Source organism: Dermacentor albipictus, chromosome 6, assembly GCF_038994185.2.
Source record: "Dermacentor albipictus isolate Rhodes 1998 colony chromosome 6, USDA_Dalb.pri_finalv2, whole genome shotgun sequence".
Lineage (NCBI taxonomy): Eukaryota > Metazoa > Arthropoda > Arachnida > Ixodida > Ixodidae > Dermacentor > Dermacentor albipictus.
This window is the reverse complement of record NC_091826.1, coordinates 72,863,379-72,879,452: the sequence shown is the minus strand read 5'-3', so window position 1 is coordinate 72,879,452 and position 16,074 is coordinate 72,863,379. Positions and strand designations below refer to the sequence as shown.

Here is a 16,074-nt window from a genome sequence, read left to right as displayed (position 1 = left end):
GGGAAGGGCGAGTTTGTTCATAATTGTTGCGTATTTAAGACGTTCGTGCGAAAATGTGGAGACAGACTGTTTTGTTTCCGATTATTCATGGAAAAGTACCAAGTACACGTGTTCCAGGTACAGGAACTGCAATGAAAGCTTAAAATACACAGCCAAATTCTTTCAGTGCACTTAGCATTCAATAGTTTTATTGCTTTTCATATGTCAGTGAGGTGAGAGTAAAGGCGCAAGTGTTAGCCTTTGTGAACGTTGATAATGATTGACCCCCAACCACATCCAAAGAAGTATTGTGGACCAGAACTTAGTGTAAAGTATGTCTAAGTTATGCGTCACGATGGCTCATCTGTCCACTTCAGTTTGTTTTCCCTCACAAGTCTCAGAAAGCGACTGTACAGTTCGCTTACCGGGAGTGACCTATCCAACGAGATGTCATGGCCTCCCCAAAGTACGTTGCTATACTGAAGTGTCCCAACCACGCGCTCGTAACCGAGGAGAGCAAGAGAGGGATTTTCTTCTCTGTACCATTTGTTCCGTCTGGCGTTGCTAAATTGCTCAGAACCACGCCATCGCAGTTTCTTGAAGCACTGTTCAATATTCACTTCGGGAAAAACGGCGTCGTACTGAGCCGTGTAGAAGAGGACGGCCGTACTGTCGAGCAAGAACTCTAGTTTCCTTTTAATGTCTACGAAGAAATCTCCTGAACCTAGTTGCTTTGTGAGCTCTGGCCTGGAACCGTCGAGGATCCGGGAAATGTTAACGTGAATTATCTTCTTAAATTCTGGGCTATTCGCATAGTCCATGTACTGTCTAGCTTCTTCCGGTTCCTGCGGTCTTGCTATGCTTCCGTGGTGTTGGAAGCCGGTTAGAAGTTGAAATATCGTCTGAGTTCCGGCAGGCGCCATGTTCAAAACAGTTTTGCCGAGTTCTTCTGCAGCCTGTGAGTATAGCCCTTTAGTGACGAGACCGCGTATCATGTCGAACCACCCAGCAAGCGTTTTTCGGCCGAAGTCATTTAACAGCCCGGAGTAATACAGGTAGTTCGTGGAGTCGATGATTTCGAGCAGTGGGAACACGAATCCTACGCCTAGCATTATGCCTTTGAGTTTGACGTTGATTTGCTTAGCTTTCTTCAGAACCTTGTAGGCCACTCCAGCGGCTGACCTTGCTGAAAGAGACGACAGAGAGAAGTAAAATATCTAGAAAAACAAGAACAAAGGAGGAAAGAAAAGGTGCGGCAATGCAAGATATGACAAAGGCATCTTAAAGGCGAACTTCTACAGCTGTGTCGCAGAAGTTCAGTTGCGGCATTAGGCTGTAGGTAGGAAACAGTTCTTATACCCAGCTGCAGAGAAAATTTGGTCATAGGACTTAGTTTGCCGGTCGGCCAGCACGCGGCGCCCTGCGAGCTGCGAAGACGCAGATGTGTACCTAAAGGACTAGCACAACCAATCGGTTCATTTAATCAGCGGTGTGGTGAAAAAATGTTGCACTTTCACACGAAAAGCGAAGCATCGATTGCGACATTAAATTATTCGACAGCTATACGAAGTGAGGATAGTATTTTTATCGGCCGTGTAAACTTATAAGCAGTTATACTAACTAAATTAACAAGCATTGTGTCAGGCGCGCACAAGCCAACATGAAAACATCTCACTCGATGACTGCGGAAACTCGTGGTCAAAACACTGCAATGAGGAAACGCGGTAGCAGCAGCGAGCGAATTTACCTCCGTGCAGCCGTTCACACCAACGCGAACTGCGCCACGGCAGTGCGGACTCTGTACCCGTCGCAGATGACTTTCAGATACAGCGGCCCAGCCGGGTGCACGCAGCGCGAATAATCGTCCCCCCCTCCCCCCCCGCTCCCTGTTCTCTCCCGTAGCCTTTCACGTGATGGAAGGCGGCACGCTTCCTGCCCGCTTTCGACTGCTGCGCGAGCAACATTGAGCCGCGCTCGCCTGCTCACCCTCTCACACTTTCGCTCGCACACACAGGATACGGCATGGAGCGACGATATTATCACCCTTCGACTTTATATGGAACCTCACAGCGACGCTGACGGCATAAGTACGCCTGGAGTATCCATATAATTGCTGTGGCAATAGAACATCAGACAAGAGTACCGCATTCGAACCAGCGAACTTTCTCGCTGGTCTATGTAGAGCTGCGATATTGGAGAACCCGGTCGGCCGCCACCTGAGCAGATGTGCACATGTTTATATATCTGCATTACTACTGCATGTTGTCACCGTTTCTTCTCAAGACAGATAACGCATTCTTTTAAATGGTTACTTTGGAATTGGAATTCACGCAATTCACATTTCTGCTCAAGATATGACAGTTGTCACAGGTTGGCAAGGTCGCTGAAGGCGCCTTTCATTTCTGCCCAGAATTTTTATCTGTAGTTAAGTATGTGAATGTTAACATATATGTTTTATGTGAAAGGAAATAATGCCCAGTATACGGGAACTAATGTTGGGAGCGAAACATACTTTTGAAGAGTACGGTGTATCTGTATATTTTGTCCTGCCATTATAAAAGCATATCTTGTGTTTCCCCGAAAGATTTGTTATTTTGGTTCATATTTGCGCTGGTCATACACTCTGTGCTACTTTGCTTCTTTATCGTGACTTTTTGGCCTTGTAGAGTGTTTTCGCTGTCATGTTGCTATTCGCGCGCTTTCAAGGAACTGGAAAGCACCAAATGCCGGAGCCTTTTCATTTCATTCTACGTGGGTTGCCGGAACCGCAGTTACATTTCAATGACTGTTCCCGCTTTTTTGCAGAGGAAGCCAATGAGTACAAATAAGACATGCCTTTGTTTCCATGAATAAATTTAATTGAATCGGGGCATAGTGTGCCCGGCTTCGCACGAATTACCTGGTAATTCTTATTTCCAAAAGACGATGTGGAGCACTTCCAGAAGAGACATTGAACGGTAGCACTAATTCAGTTTATATTGTTAAAGTTTTGTTTCCAAATCTCATTTTCATGAATTTGGTTGATTACATTGACGGTTGATAACATTGACAGTTAAAACAAATTAAGAGCCCCCCCCCCCCCCCCCCCCAATTTCTTGTCTTAACCTTAGAACCAGCATGTCACTACAACGTCTCGGATTTCGAGGTATTTTCTCGTATTCTGGCTGTTTTGTTGAAAGAAGCAAATTTGTTAGTTTGAGTCTCCAGAGACTTTAGAATTCGACGTTTTCAGTTTTTATCGATAAACAATTATTTACACAGACACTGTCTAATTCGATGACTTCCCGGTGAACGGGTGTAGGAACTTTACCTTTGCTACCCACAATCTCTAAACATAAAAAGTAGGAACAATTTGGCCGCAACGGCATTATTTCGACGGGGGGGGGGGGAGGGGTGCGAATTGCAAAGAACGCCCGTGTACCGTGCATTGGGTGCACCTTAAAGAGCGCCAGGTGGTCGAAATAAATCCGGCGTCCTGTACTACGGCGTGCATCATGATCATATCGTGATTTTGGCACGGAAAACCACAGGAGTCTATATCAATTCAACCGTTTGGGGCTTATCTTGTTGCCGAACAATAATCGCCATATACCAAGTGTGCTTTTGTTTTCTATAACGCTGCGTGCCCGATACTTGCATGTCATCGACGGCATGCGCGTTATCAGCGTGACATCATTCTTGACAGGCAAATATAGCGAGCGCACAGTTTTCGAGCAAGAAAGGAAATTAAAGAAACACGGACCACAATGTCTTCGGGGCAAGATTTAGGTAAACATTTTTTTTCTAACAGTGTATGCTTCATTTTTACACTTCTTTTCTGACTCTCGCGGTGAAATGGTCATTTTCTCATCGCAGAAGCGTAACCTTAGAAGGCGCACCTTGTATGCCGTTATTATACAACTTTGGCATTCAGCGCTTCAGAAAGAAGTACTACCTCCATAGGACTCTCCCGCAATGTATAAGTCCGGCCTGTGGTACTCCGAGAATATTCTCAGAAAGCGCTTGAGGAACGTCATGACTTGCTCAGATGCTTCATCAAGCGTTGCGGGGTATCGGCCGTTGCCGTCAAAGCTGTATCCCGATCCAACAGGTTGGTCGAGGTATATTACATCGAAATCCTTTATCAGACTGTGGTCTCTGTAGTAAAGCTTCCCCATGGCGTTAATGCCCAGGGGTCCATTTTCAAGGAACTGGCTGTATAAGGAAGATTTCCATGGGCCACCCTGTGTCCATAGAAGGAGCCGCTTCTTTGGCTGCTCGCTCTGCACATAGGACGAATGCTAGAAAATCAGGTCTCGCACACTCGGTACAAATGCAAATAAATGCTCCGAAAGCGACAGAAATGAAAGCAATCTTGAGTTGAAGGGTTCTCAAAATTGAAGGTCTTTGGCTAGCGTTTTCTTTACGATTAAATTTTTTTGTTTGCTGTTATGCGTATAATGAAACACAAGCTTTTTCAACATATACACGTACGCTGACACTCTTACGTAAGCCGTGCGAGCAGACACAGTAATAGCGTCAACGAGAGAAAATGCACGTGCATAATCGGCACTGTGCGCAGGCGAAGCTGTTGCCTATAGGAGGTGGAGAAACACCAGGGGCGCTATAACGTAAAACTATTCCAAACGATGTGTGCCAGGTGCACACATCGTCTGCTTAGGCGCTACTTAAAGGTTGCTAACAAGAAAAAAATGAGACAATCACCAGTCCTGCGGTCTGGCCAAGGTTGCTTTGATAGTATGTGCTGTGCATTTGTAGCAAATTGCAATTATAGGTTATGCAATTATGGCCCAAGTGAAATTTCGTTGCAGTTTATCTTTATACCGGCAGGAGAGAATGAACGTTTCCTTATTATAATCACTACAACACTGAGCATGTGTATAAGCACTTCTCTGTCATAAAGAACCATTTTCATTCATTGTGCACATAAAGATTAACTGCCTTCTTCTCAAAGTATGTTGCCATGCATGTCACGTCCAATGTGCCAGCCTTATTTGAGGCTTTAGAAAAACCCTCATGCATGGTGCACCGCTCTTTTTGTGTTTTGCCACCACCAAGGTATACTTCGTGGACTTAATTGGTTGAACATTATTCCACCATGTAAATGTTAAAACAATCCGTAAACGCAGAAAATTCTTGCCTGTGACTTGATGTGCAAGAAGAACAGGTACGAGGAATCACTTTCGTTGTCAACCGGTATAAAGCCAGAGTAGGCTTCCAGCTTCTCGCAGGGCGCCGGCAAGCACACCCGGCTGTTCTGCTTCATCGCCTTCAGTTTTTCGGGTAACACACGGTCGCTCGTCGCTGATAGCACGGTGTCATCCAGGAGTACCCTGAACGAGACAGGGAATGCATTTTGAACAAACTTATACTCGCTCGTAAGTCGTATAAAATTAGGAGAAATATATCTGGTTGTTGCAAAAGGCCTGCGTGATACATCACATTGGGGTTGTTTGGCTTTACCACATATCAGCAAATTATTCAGTCAAACCTAGAAAAATGAGTGCGCTTACATAAATTATCCTTTCGTAGTGACAAGCAGAGCATAAATTCTCCTTTAGATAATGTGTAAAATCATCATGGAAAGATAAAACTTCGGCTCAAATGTTCCCTCTAGACGCTTTGCACAGGTTTTTTGAGCATTTTCACTTACTGTCTGTAGTTCTTGAATTAAAGGCGCAGCTGAACACTTTAGCAGAGTAAGAAAATGGCCACGATTGGTAGACCATGCTGCCGTGAGAATGCCACTGTGAACAATTTGAATCAAACGTTATCCCGCTGCACACAGCAGGATAATCACAGAATACTTAGCTTAACCTTTACAGTGGCTTTTAAGGCCCGTTAGTTCTTTTTCAACACAATATGCAGGGTCAGAGACGACAACGTTCGAGCCTGCACGATGGACGGCAGAAGCCAACGTATTGGAAATCCTTTTGGACCATACGATACTCTCCAGAAAAGGCTTGAGTATGCGCGTACATCCTCCCATATTGTCATGGAAACGGCAACGCAGTGGTTGTTAACGAGTCCCGCTCGGTCTTGTCAGCGCTTCTTTGTCTTTGCGGGCAGCTTTGTAAGGTGTCAATGTCGAAGTTTTGTTGTTTTCGTTCACCTGAGAGGGTCGTGGCTCATACCTAGCATGGTGATGGACCATGAATCTGGCGGTTAAATTAGGCGTAGACAAATCAAGTAACAGTTTGGAAGTGGGAACTCAGAAATAAAAAAAAAAAATATGCGCGAGAAAGAAAGTAAAGTACATAGACAGAAATCGCAATAAACCACAAAAGAAGGAAAAAGTTATGGCTCTCCCGTAATCGAGAGTAGACGTAAGCATGAAATGGCTACCGGCAAAGCAGATTGGTTGGAGATGGTTCTAGCCACAATCCTAAAATAGGTATAGTGCATGTTCGCAAAGGCACACCGCACTCCACCACACCACAGCGCACGAACCCGTTTTGAACCGAACCTCATTGCAAGTGTATTCTGGGCCAAACAGCCATCCGTGGTGCACCGAACGCTGCCGGATTAGTCATGCAGCGTGGCGCCATCTCTCGAGCCGCGGAACTCACGGACCGCTGGCGTTGAACAGGCGACCCTATCTCAGCGCCAAAAGATGACAATCAAGTGTAGGGTGCAATGTATGTGCCTTTTGAACGTCACTATTGGAAATGACAAATAAAACTTCAGCGTGCTAGAAGTTAGAGCTTGAGTGATTTCGTGAATAAGCATTAGGAATAACGCGGAAGCAATATTTTTTGTAACTTGTTCGGTCAGTGCATGTACTGTGGTCCTGCACAAATGGTTGGGGGCCAGAGACCACATTTATAAGTTTTGACTGGTTACGCGGATGATCTCGTTTTTTTTTCGCAACTTTCCCGGATAATGGCGCTGGCTTTTGGTCTAAGGTCACTTTAAGGCCGCTGACAACGGCACCTAAAACCTTGTCATGCTTAAAAATGTCGCAGTTTCGCCCGAAAGGCGAAGCACGGATTGCGATAGCAAATTAGTAGATAGGCATACGTAGTAATGGTAGTAGCTCTATCGGCCGTGTAAACTTGTAAACATTCGCTTACTAACTAAATCAACAAGCACGGTGTCATGCGCGCACAGGTAAACATGGAAACATCTCGCTTGGGGACCGCAGAGACTCCCTGTCAAAATGCTGGAGTGAGGAATCGTGGCAGGAACAGCGAGCGAATTGACCTTCGTGCATCTCTCGCTTCAAGGCAAACGAAGTGTCGAAAGCACAGCCCATACGAAGCTACCGGCACTACGCGCACTTTGCAAGCATCGCAGATAGCTTTGAAAATGAGGCCCGCACGGACGCGCACTTTGGCCACGTCGCAGATCGCTTTCAATGTACGACGCCAGCATGGCCCCGCCGTAAGCTGCAGCCGCCAGGAAAGAACGCCCCTCTCGCTCGCCTCATCACCGTGCCTCGAGGTCGACAGAAGAGGGCGTGCTTCCGCCCCGCCTTCCTCGCTTGGGCGCGCGAGATTGAGCTTTGTTCACTGGTTCGCCCTGTATGCTGTCACTCACACATGCAGCATACGGCGCGCGGCGAGGATGTTGTCGCCGTTGGACTTTATACTTTAACTCACGGCGATGGCAGAAATGCGCCTATGTCCATAATTGCTATCGCAATAAAACTGTTGGGGTTTGATAGGAAAGGGGGGATGATTAGCTTAGCATGGTAATCGATAAGATTCAGTGAGGTACCTAGACCGGACTTTTGTTCACATTGTGAAGCATCTGGGGCAATTGCTATGTTATTTGGACTGCATGCTCGGCAGATTATCTCGTAATAGACCGTCTAAAATACGATGAGGAAGTAATTTTGCATTATTAGAAAAAAAGTAATCTAAATGCATCACAGTAGTAACAGAGCTGTCGGGAGCCGGAAGTACATTGCAGCAGCGCTCACCTAGGTGGTGAAGCAAATGTTATTAGAATGTAATTTTCGGATTATGTGGTCGCAGCCAATTCATGTCAAAAGAAAAACCCGAGCTTGGAAACAAAGAAGGTTGGAGAATGTCTTAAAGGTGATACATAAACTCTCAAGGTGAATTGCACTGTCAAAAGACGGAACCTGCTGGGAAGACAAGAAACTCGTGATTCCAGATAAAAAACAGCACTTGCAACTAATTTAGGATACCATACGCACAAACGCAATGCTTCGTGTTATAAGAGGCTCAGGGGGCAAGGCTTGTAGGCTGGAGCGCCGGAGAGCAGTACGCAATCAAATCCTAATACAGGACGAACGTACCCGCGATATATGATCAGGAACCAGAATCAGAATCTGTTTTTATTGAGATGATTAGAAATATTACAAGACATTAATATACAGAAGGAGGTACCGAAGTCAAAGACTGCAATGGGACCTCCTTTACAAGAAGTGTGCATCTCTTCTCAATCATATTCGTTGATTGCTCGGCATACACAAAATGCGAATAGCGCGGGTAGCTTTTCCTATCACATAATCTATGTGTGGGAGCCAGTTGATTGAGTAAACTTTATTGAATTCCTGTAGCACGCGCGTTACAGCGCAACGGGCGTCTCCCACGCAGGGGCCGACAGTGAGTACCTGGCGGGTGCTGCGCGGGCCTGCTGGACAGATATGCGTCAAAAATCACACCAAGGTATTTAAGACTCTACCTGAGCTATTTCATGAAGATGGTAAGACAATGAGATGGGCACTGGATTATGTATAGGAAAACACGAGAGTGGCACATTTCCTGTTCTCTACCATGTCGCTGCCACTTCAGTTGCGATACAAGGTACTGAGGACTGCAGCGATTCCGTAGTGGCCTGCAGTATCTGCATAATCGCACTGCAAACGATTTGCTTGATCTGCTTAAAACGTTAGACAGGCTGAATTATAATTTATCCGTAGTTTAGCCACTGTCTTTTTCCCAGCAGAGACGATTGCTTCAGAGGAATTAATAGCTAGGACGGAAGTGTTGCGCTCTGTACCACTACGGTACCCATAGACATCTGCTCGAGAGCGGTGGCAGGGGCCGAATACTGCTAGTATTTGCACTTCTTGAGCGTGAGTCTAGCGTTTCAGCGACACTTAAACGGGCGTCTATGCCCCTTAGGAGAACCTTGTTGCACGCGAGGTGAGGTGGGACAAAAGCACTCCTCGGAATGGAAGCGAATGATGTGCATTTCAGTAAGACTTCAAGAAAGGTCTGGCCCGGCGAAAGCACCCTATACCTCCCAGTCCGAATTCTTCAGCGTAACTGACGTTGTGGAAGTGGTTGAGCATTCAATTAGGTTTATTATGGACAGCTTATGTGCTGGTAGCCTGGTGAAACCTCCATTCGTGGACACCTGCACAACAGGGGCTGACGCCATTGCGAAAAGATAAGTTGAAATAATTCATTTGATGGAACGGATGCTGAGCAGGCGTATCGCTCCCGGCCACTCAACCAGAATTTGCAGTGATGTTTACGGCGAATATTTAAATTCTTCAGCGTGTTGTGCAATACGACAGTGGGCAGTTGATGTTTACGGTTAGCTTGCGTGCACCGCTATTGTTTGTCTTCGTAGTACGTGGAACATACAGCGGAATGTATTTGCTTGAGGCGTGGTTCTGCGCCATCGTTAATAGCCTGCGGGTAAGGTTAGCACTATCATTACCACTAGCCGCGCATCGCATCGTGTCAGAAGCATTGATCAATATTCATAAAATGGGCTTTACGTGCAGCACCCTCAATGTGATTATGAGACATGAGGTAGGGGAATAAATTTGACCACGTGGAGTTATTTAACGTGCACCTAAATGTACGTACACGACTGTCGTCGCATTTCGCCCCTGGGGAAATGCCGCTATCGGGGTCGCGGTTCAACACGCTACCCCGAGCAACGACATAGCCACAATGCTACAGGGGCGGGTACAGAAATGTTCGTTTCATGGGCGGCCTCTTTGAAAGTGTCGTCTGCACGCTGCGGTGTTTTAATGCGGCTTTGTGTCTGCACGCCCTTTGTCTGTTGTCCGCTTGACAAATTGGCACGAAGTTTGTTTATCAGAAATAGCAGAAACGTACCGTACCTTACGTTAAATATGAATTTATGCAGTTCCTTCGCCGGTCGCCGCCATGTCTAGCAGCCAGCGTTTCCTTGCTTTGATGCGTCGCCTTTTCCCTCTCCCGCGCTACCCCCATGTATGCAGGCTGCCACGAGCGGGGAGCGGCAAGGCTGTTACTGCGTCCCTTGTATCCGCCTCCTCTCTTTACCTGCTCTCTACTAGAAGCGGTATTGCGCAAGATTTTGACGCCACACTGAGAAGAGAAACACAAAGCACGGCGCTCTGCTGTGTGTCCCGTCAAACTGCTACGCAGTCCCCATTTTTGTATGCTATACCAACACGCCTAGTCTTCAACCCTCTCTACCATTTTATGTGCCTCCCCTCTGGACTGTGGCGCGTTTGTACAAAGGAAAGCGTTGCAGCTGCTGCCGTGCTTTTTCGGCAGGGCTCACTGATCACTACAGCCGTCGAGAGGATATCGTGACGACGCCTACGGAGCTCCAGAGGACATCGTGGCGACGTGGTTGAAAGGTCTAACGGAGTTTCTCACGTCACCTATCCTCTCTATGGGCACCCTGCAATGCAGTTTGCCTGTACGTGTCGCGCCACCTGGCAGCGGCGGTGAGCACCCGCGGGTAGGCCCTCACCGCTCAGGCCCGCCTGCAAGCCTGCTTTTCCAATTTTCCGATGGATTCTCCGCGGCCTCTTGGCAACTCCTTCGTGAGAAGTTTGAACAAAAAGAACAAGCGCAGATACTGCTGCGTTAAGGACTGTCACAACCGCGAAGTGGATGTCGGCATCAAACCGTACCGCTTTCTTTTAAAACCGGGGGAAGCAATCCGGCGGCTGAAGTGGATCGTCGCGGTTCGTGTCGGTCTTGCGAATTGCTGTTAAACAACTAAGACGTAAGTGCAAAAACAAGAAGAAAATATTAAAAGAACCAACAGCGGCATCTGTAAAAACACACAATAAAGCGTCAACTGCATAAAAACGCTTGAACTGATTCCGGCTGTTGTAAATCAGTTTTGATAGTTTAGCTCGTCTTGCTCCAAAACAAACGCGCAGTGGTTGTTAAGTGTCAAATCTAGCTTCGTAAGCGCTGTGCTTCTTCCTGCGCCAAGATCAAGACGTGAACGTTGGAACCGAGCTCATTCGTGCCGATGTTTTCTCGTGCTTAGAACAACAGAACTAAGGTTGCAGTACACTGCAGGACACGTCGAGTATTCGAAAATTAGCATTTTCCTCGCGCACACAAGCGCATATTTGTTCAGTCTTGACGTTGTTTAGTCTCAGCTGATTGCTCTCGAGTCTTCAGCGGTAATGCCCTCTCACATTCGAGCCCGAACGGCAATACCAGAATATGCTCGAGGCACTTTGTCAACGGAGAAAAAAAGCACTTACCTGCCAATTCGCCAAAACCTCTACAATGTGAGGTGCAAGACACGCTCCAAGTAAGGAAGCGACAAATGACAGTTCAAAGACGTCCACGGCCGTATTTGCTCACTAAAATGGCATAATATAATGATTTGTTAACGCATCGATCGACGTCGTAAGCACACTTACTTTGTTGTGACAAATAATTCGCGACCTGCGGTGGTTGCTTAGTGGCTACGGTGTTGGGCTGCTGAGCGCGAGGTCGCGGGAATAAATCCCGGCCACGGCGGCCGAATTTCGATGGGGTCGAAATACCAAAACACCCGTGTAATTCAGGTCCACGTTAAAGAACCCCATGTGGTCCAAATTATACCGTAGTCTCCCACCACGGCGTGTCTCCTAATCAGATCGTGGTTTTGGCACCTAAAACACCACAATTTAAGCACCTCACTGTGATGTCCGTGCTGTTTACTTCTTTGACACGGTATATGTGGTTGTAGTCGTAAATTTGATGTCCTTTCGCAAGCGTCGGTGGTCAAAAATGGGCATCGACGTTTTCGATTGCCTTAAAACCGGAATTTAGAACGTCCGAAAGGTTTCAAACGAGCGCCGCAAAAGCCCGTCTCCGCAGCAGTGGCCGCCTCGGTGTTTCGCGCAACTGACACGGTGGCGCTGACGGCTGAGCCGATCGCCGCGCCGCCTGACCATTGCAGAGAGCCTATCGCGCTCAAATACCGCAACAACCTAGCAGCAGCTGTAGGATGAGGAGGGAAGCCGCAATGAAAGCTTCGCTTAAAAAAAAAGGGTTGGTAGGGCACTACCACTGACGCCTTAAACACCAAATTCATGGCCAATTACGCTTTGGGGGTAAACGCAAGTCACTCAGAACGACAACAACAACAACAAGCTGTTCGACAGAAAGGCACGACCCGCGTGCCTTTCTGCTGAGCTGCCGTGACACTACATATTGTCACGTGGTAGTGACGTTAAAGAACACAGTAGCAGTACTGTGACAGAGAAAACTTGCTTTTATTGGGCGAACCTGTGCCCACAAAACAGGCTACACTTAAAGCGCAACGATAGCGGCCAACACAGTCGGCGATCGTCGAAAATCTGATATCAGCTGGTCAAACGCGACAGCTTTTATACAGTAGTCATCAAATTTTTTAGACTAATCGTCGAGACCCGCATGCCTTCTACAAATTTCTACACCATTCGCGTCAAGGGATGAAATCAGATAACCCAAGGTTCGGCGACAACAGACTGCGGATAGAAGCATCGATAACTTTCCAGAAAATTCGGATACATGCAGGCGCGTCCCGGGCTGTGCGATAACATTTGTTCGGCGGCGAAACGTGGTCGCCCGACAGAGATAAGTACACGTGTCAATACCCCCCTCTTAAAAAGCATCGACCCGATGCTACATACAAGCGAAATAAAAGCACCCGTAGCAAAGAAAGCAACAAAAAATAAGGAATTTCGCCAGCGTCCGTAAAAGGGTTTAAGGCGCACCACGTGGACCACTTCAGATCGTGCGCAGCACCGCTGCGAATGCGAAATGCCGTCTGCCACGACCTCATAGTCCAGAGCGCCAATACGTCGGATGACCTTGTAGGGTCCGAAATAGCGTCGGAGTAGTTTCTCACTGAGTCCTCGTCGGCGTATCGGGGTCCATACCCAAACACGGTCGCCGGGCTGGTACTCGACGAAGCGTCGTCGGAGGTTGTAGTGTCGGCTGTCGGTACGCTGCTGGTTTTTGATCGGTAGGCGGGCGAGTTGTCGGGCTTCTTCGGCGCGCTGAAGATAGGTAGCGACGTCAAGATTCTCCTCGTCAGTGACGTGCGGCAGCATGGCGTCGAGCGTCGTCGTCGGGTTCCTGCCGTAGACCAGCTTGAACGGCGTGATCTGTGTTGTTTCTTGCACCGCCGTGTTGTAAGCAAATGTTACGTACGGCAGGACGGCATCCCAGGTCTTGTGTTCGACGTCGACGTACATCGCTAGCATGTCGGCGAGGGTCTTATTCAGCCGCTCCGTAAGACCATTCGTCTGCGGATGGTAGGCCCTTGTCCTCCTGTGCCTTGTTTGACTGTATTTCAGTATGGCGTGGGTGAGCTCCGCTGTAAAGGCCGTTCCTCTGTCGGTGATGAGGACTTCTGGGGCGCCATGTCGCAGCAGGATGTTTTCGACAATGAATTTCGCCACTTCGGCTGCGCTACCTTTCGGCAGTGCTTTAGTTTCAGCGAAGCGGGTGAGGTAGGCTGTCGCCACGACGATCCACTTATTTCCGGTTGTTGACGTCGGAAAGGGTCCCAGCAAGTCCATCCCGATCTGCTGGAATGGTCGGCAAGGAGGCTCGATTGGCTGTAGTAATCCGGCTGGCCTTGTCGGCGGTGTCTTGCGTCGCTGACAGTCTCGGCATGTTCTGACATAACGAGCGACGTCGGCGGTCAGGCGCGGCCAATAATACTTTTCTTGTATCCTCGATAGTGTCCGGGAAAATCCGAGGTGTCCAGTGGTCGGATCGTCATGTAGGGCGTGCAATACTTCTGGACGAAGTCCTGACAGGACAACAAGAAGGTAGTTGGCGCGGACTGGTGAGTTCTTCTTCGCGAGTAGATTGTTTTGAAGCGTGAAGGAAGATAATCCGCGCTTAAATGCCCTAGGGACAACGTCGGTGTGCCCTTCCAAATACTCCACGAGGCCTTTTTAGCTCCGGGTCTGCCCGTTGCTGTTCAGCGAAGTCTTCCGCGCTTATCATTCCAAGGAAGAATTCGTCATCTTGCGGCGGCGGGTCAATGGGGGCGCGTGATAGGCAATCGGCATCGGAGTGTTTTCGTCGGGACTTGTAGATTACAGTGATGTCGTATTCTTGTAGTCTGAGGCTCCACCGCGCCAGTCGTCCTGAAGGATCCTTTATACTCGCTAGCCAATGCAACGCGTGATGGTCACTGACGACTTTGAATGGCCTGCCATAAAGATAAGGGCGAAATTTAGCTGTAGCCCAAACGATGGCGAGGCATTCCTTTTCGGTCGTAGAATAGTTGCCTTCCGCTTTTGACAGCGACCGGCTAGCGTAAGGTATCACCTGTTCGACTCCGTTTTTCCTTTGGACTAGAACGGCACCGAGGCCTAGGCTACTGGCGTCAGTATGGATTTCTGTATCGGCGTACTCGTCGAAGTGCGCAAGTACCGGCGGCGACTGCATGCGTCGTTTGAGTTCTTCAAATGCGTCGGCCTGCGGTGTTTCCCACTTGAACTCAACATCACATATAGTTAGACGTGTCAACGGCTCGCCGATGCGTGAAAAGTCCTTCACGAAGCGCCTGTAGTAGGCACACATGCCAAGGAATCTACGCGCTGCCTTCTTGTCGGTGGGCTGCGGGAACTTTGCGATGGCAGCTGTTTTCTGGGGGTTGGGGCGTACTCCGGATTTACTGATGACGTGGCCTAGGAACAGAAGCTCAAAACTAGCTTTTATTGGGCGAACCTATGCCCACAAAACAGGCTACACTTAAAGCGCAACGATAGCGGCGAACAGAGTCGGCGATCGTCAAAAATCTGATCAGCTGGTCAAGCGCGACAGCTTTTATACAGTAGTCATCGAATTTTCCAGACTAATCGTTGAGACCCGCATGCCTTCTACAAAGTTCTACACCATTCGCGTCAAGCTATGAAATCAGATAACCCAAGGTTCGGCGACAACAGACTGCGGATAGAAGCATCGATAACTTTCCAGAAAATTCGGATACATGCAGGCGCGTCCCGCGCTGTGCGATAACATTTGTTCGGTGGCGAAACGTGGTCGCCCGGTAGAGATAAGTACACGTGTCAATATCTACTATGGAAGCCACATAAACTGCAAAGAAACGATGAGTTGAACGGGAACGTAAAAACTGTACATTGCCCTCTATACCCCCCTTCATATTAGGTCCTTTTGAAGGAATTAGAATGGTATGCATAGCAGCCATTCAAGTGTGTTTGCTCGTTTCAAGAAAATATGTTTCAAGAGCTTTTTTACGATCCTTAAAGCCAATAACCGTCATGCATTAACAGGTTACGTGTAGCGTTAGGTATCTTTAGCGTAAGAAACTCCTAGGCACTATAATAACTTACGGCGTCTGGAGATAAAGGCACGGCTGTCGTGTTTGATCCTCATTGCATCCGCACAAAGTAAGAACGAACAGGAATAACACATCGACTGTCCATATGCTCCAACAGCCCATGACCGTGTGCGTCACAAGTCTAGCATCTATGATCGATGATGAGGCTGGTTTATATTGCTTTTTCCACTATAGGTCATTAGAAGATCTATGTCTGCTATTGCCCCTTGTTAAGACGGGGCTCACACCTGCATAAAACAATCCTGATGTCTTTTTGAAAATGTATGACTCAGACTATGTTCAGCAGCGAAGAGTGTAATGCCTCGTATTACATTTCTGAATGTACGAAATAAACATTTTTTTACAAAACACGATCGTTCATAAGCTTAAGTGGGGAAAGGTAGAAAAAAATAAGCTGTCAAATCATTCTTGCCATGCCGGTCCCTCTCTCGCAAGAGATATAATACTGGCACAAAATATTTGTTAGCCGTTTTTTGAAGCCGAATTTTCTTTGCCTTTTGCCTCTGCATTGTGGGTGCTATCCCCGGCGCTGTTGGCGATTATACAACTTGAGCCAGTGTGTATTTGCCA

At 47.7% G+C, this 16,074-nt stretch overlaps 1 protein-coding gene across 1 annotated transcript; it reads right to left on the bottom strand.

The window, feature by feature from the left end:
* Nucleotides 1-222: 222 nt before the first annotated feature.
* LOC139046913 (probable serine carboxypeptidase CPVL) lies at nucleotides 223-15,615 on the bottom strand. The gene is made up of 4 exons (XM_070520843.1): nucleotides 15,497-15,615; nucleotides 5,120-5,312; nucleotides 3,914-4,241; nucleotides 223-1,165 (listed from the first exon to the last, which is right to left on the bottom strand). The coding sequence occupies exons 1-4, from the start codon at nucleotides 15,604-15,606 to the stop codon at nucleotides 330-332; spliced, it is 1,467 nt and encodes a 488-aa protein (XP_070376944.1). The 5' UTR covers nucleotides 15,607-15,615; the 3' UTR covers nucleotides 223-329.
* Nucleotides 15,616-16,074: the final 459 nt, after the last annotated feature.

What these genes read in the sequence shown, in the direction of transcription:
- LOC139046913 (XM_070520843.1), bottom strand. Translation starts at nt 15,606, where the DNA reads ATGGGCTGTTGGAGCATATGGACAGTCGATGTGTTATTCCTGTTCGTT. An exon ending in TGCCTTTATCTCCAGACGCC is followed by an intron (nt 5,313 to 15,496) that starts GTAAGTTATTAT and finishes TGTCTCGTTCAG; the next exon opens with GGTACTCCTGGATGACACCG. An exon ending in TGCGGGAGAGTCCTATGGAG is followed by an intron (nt 1,166 to 3,913) that starts GTAGTACTTCTT and finishes CGTCTCTTTCAG; the next exon opens with CAAGGTCAGCCGCTGGAGTG.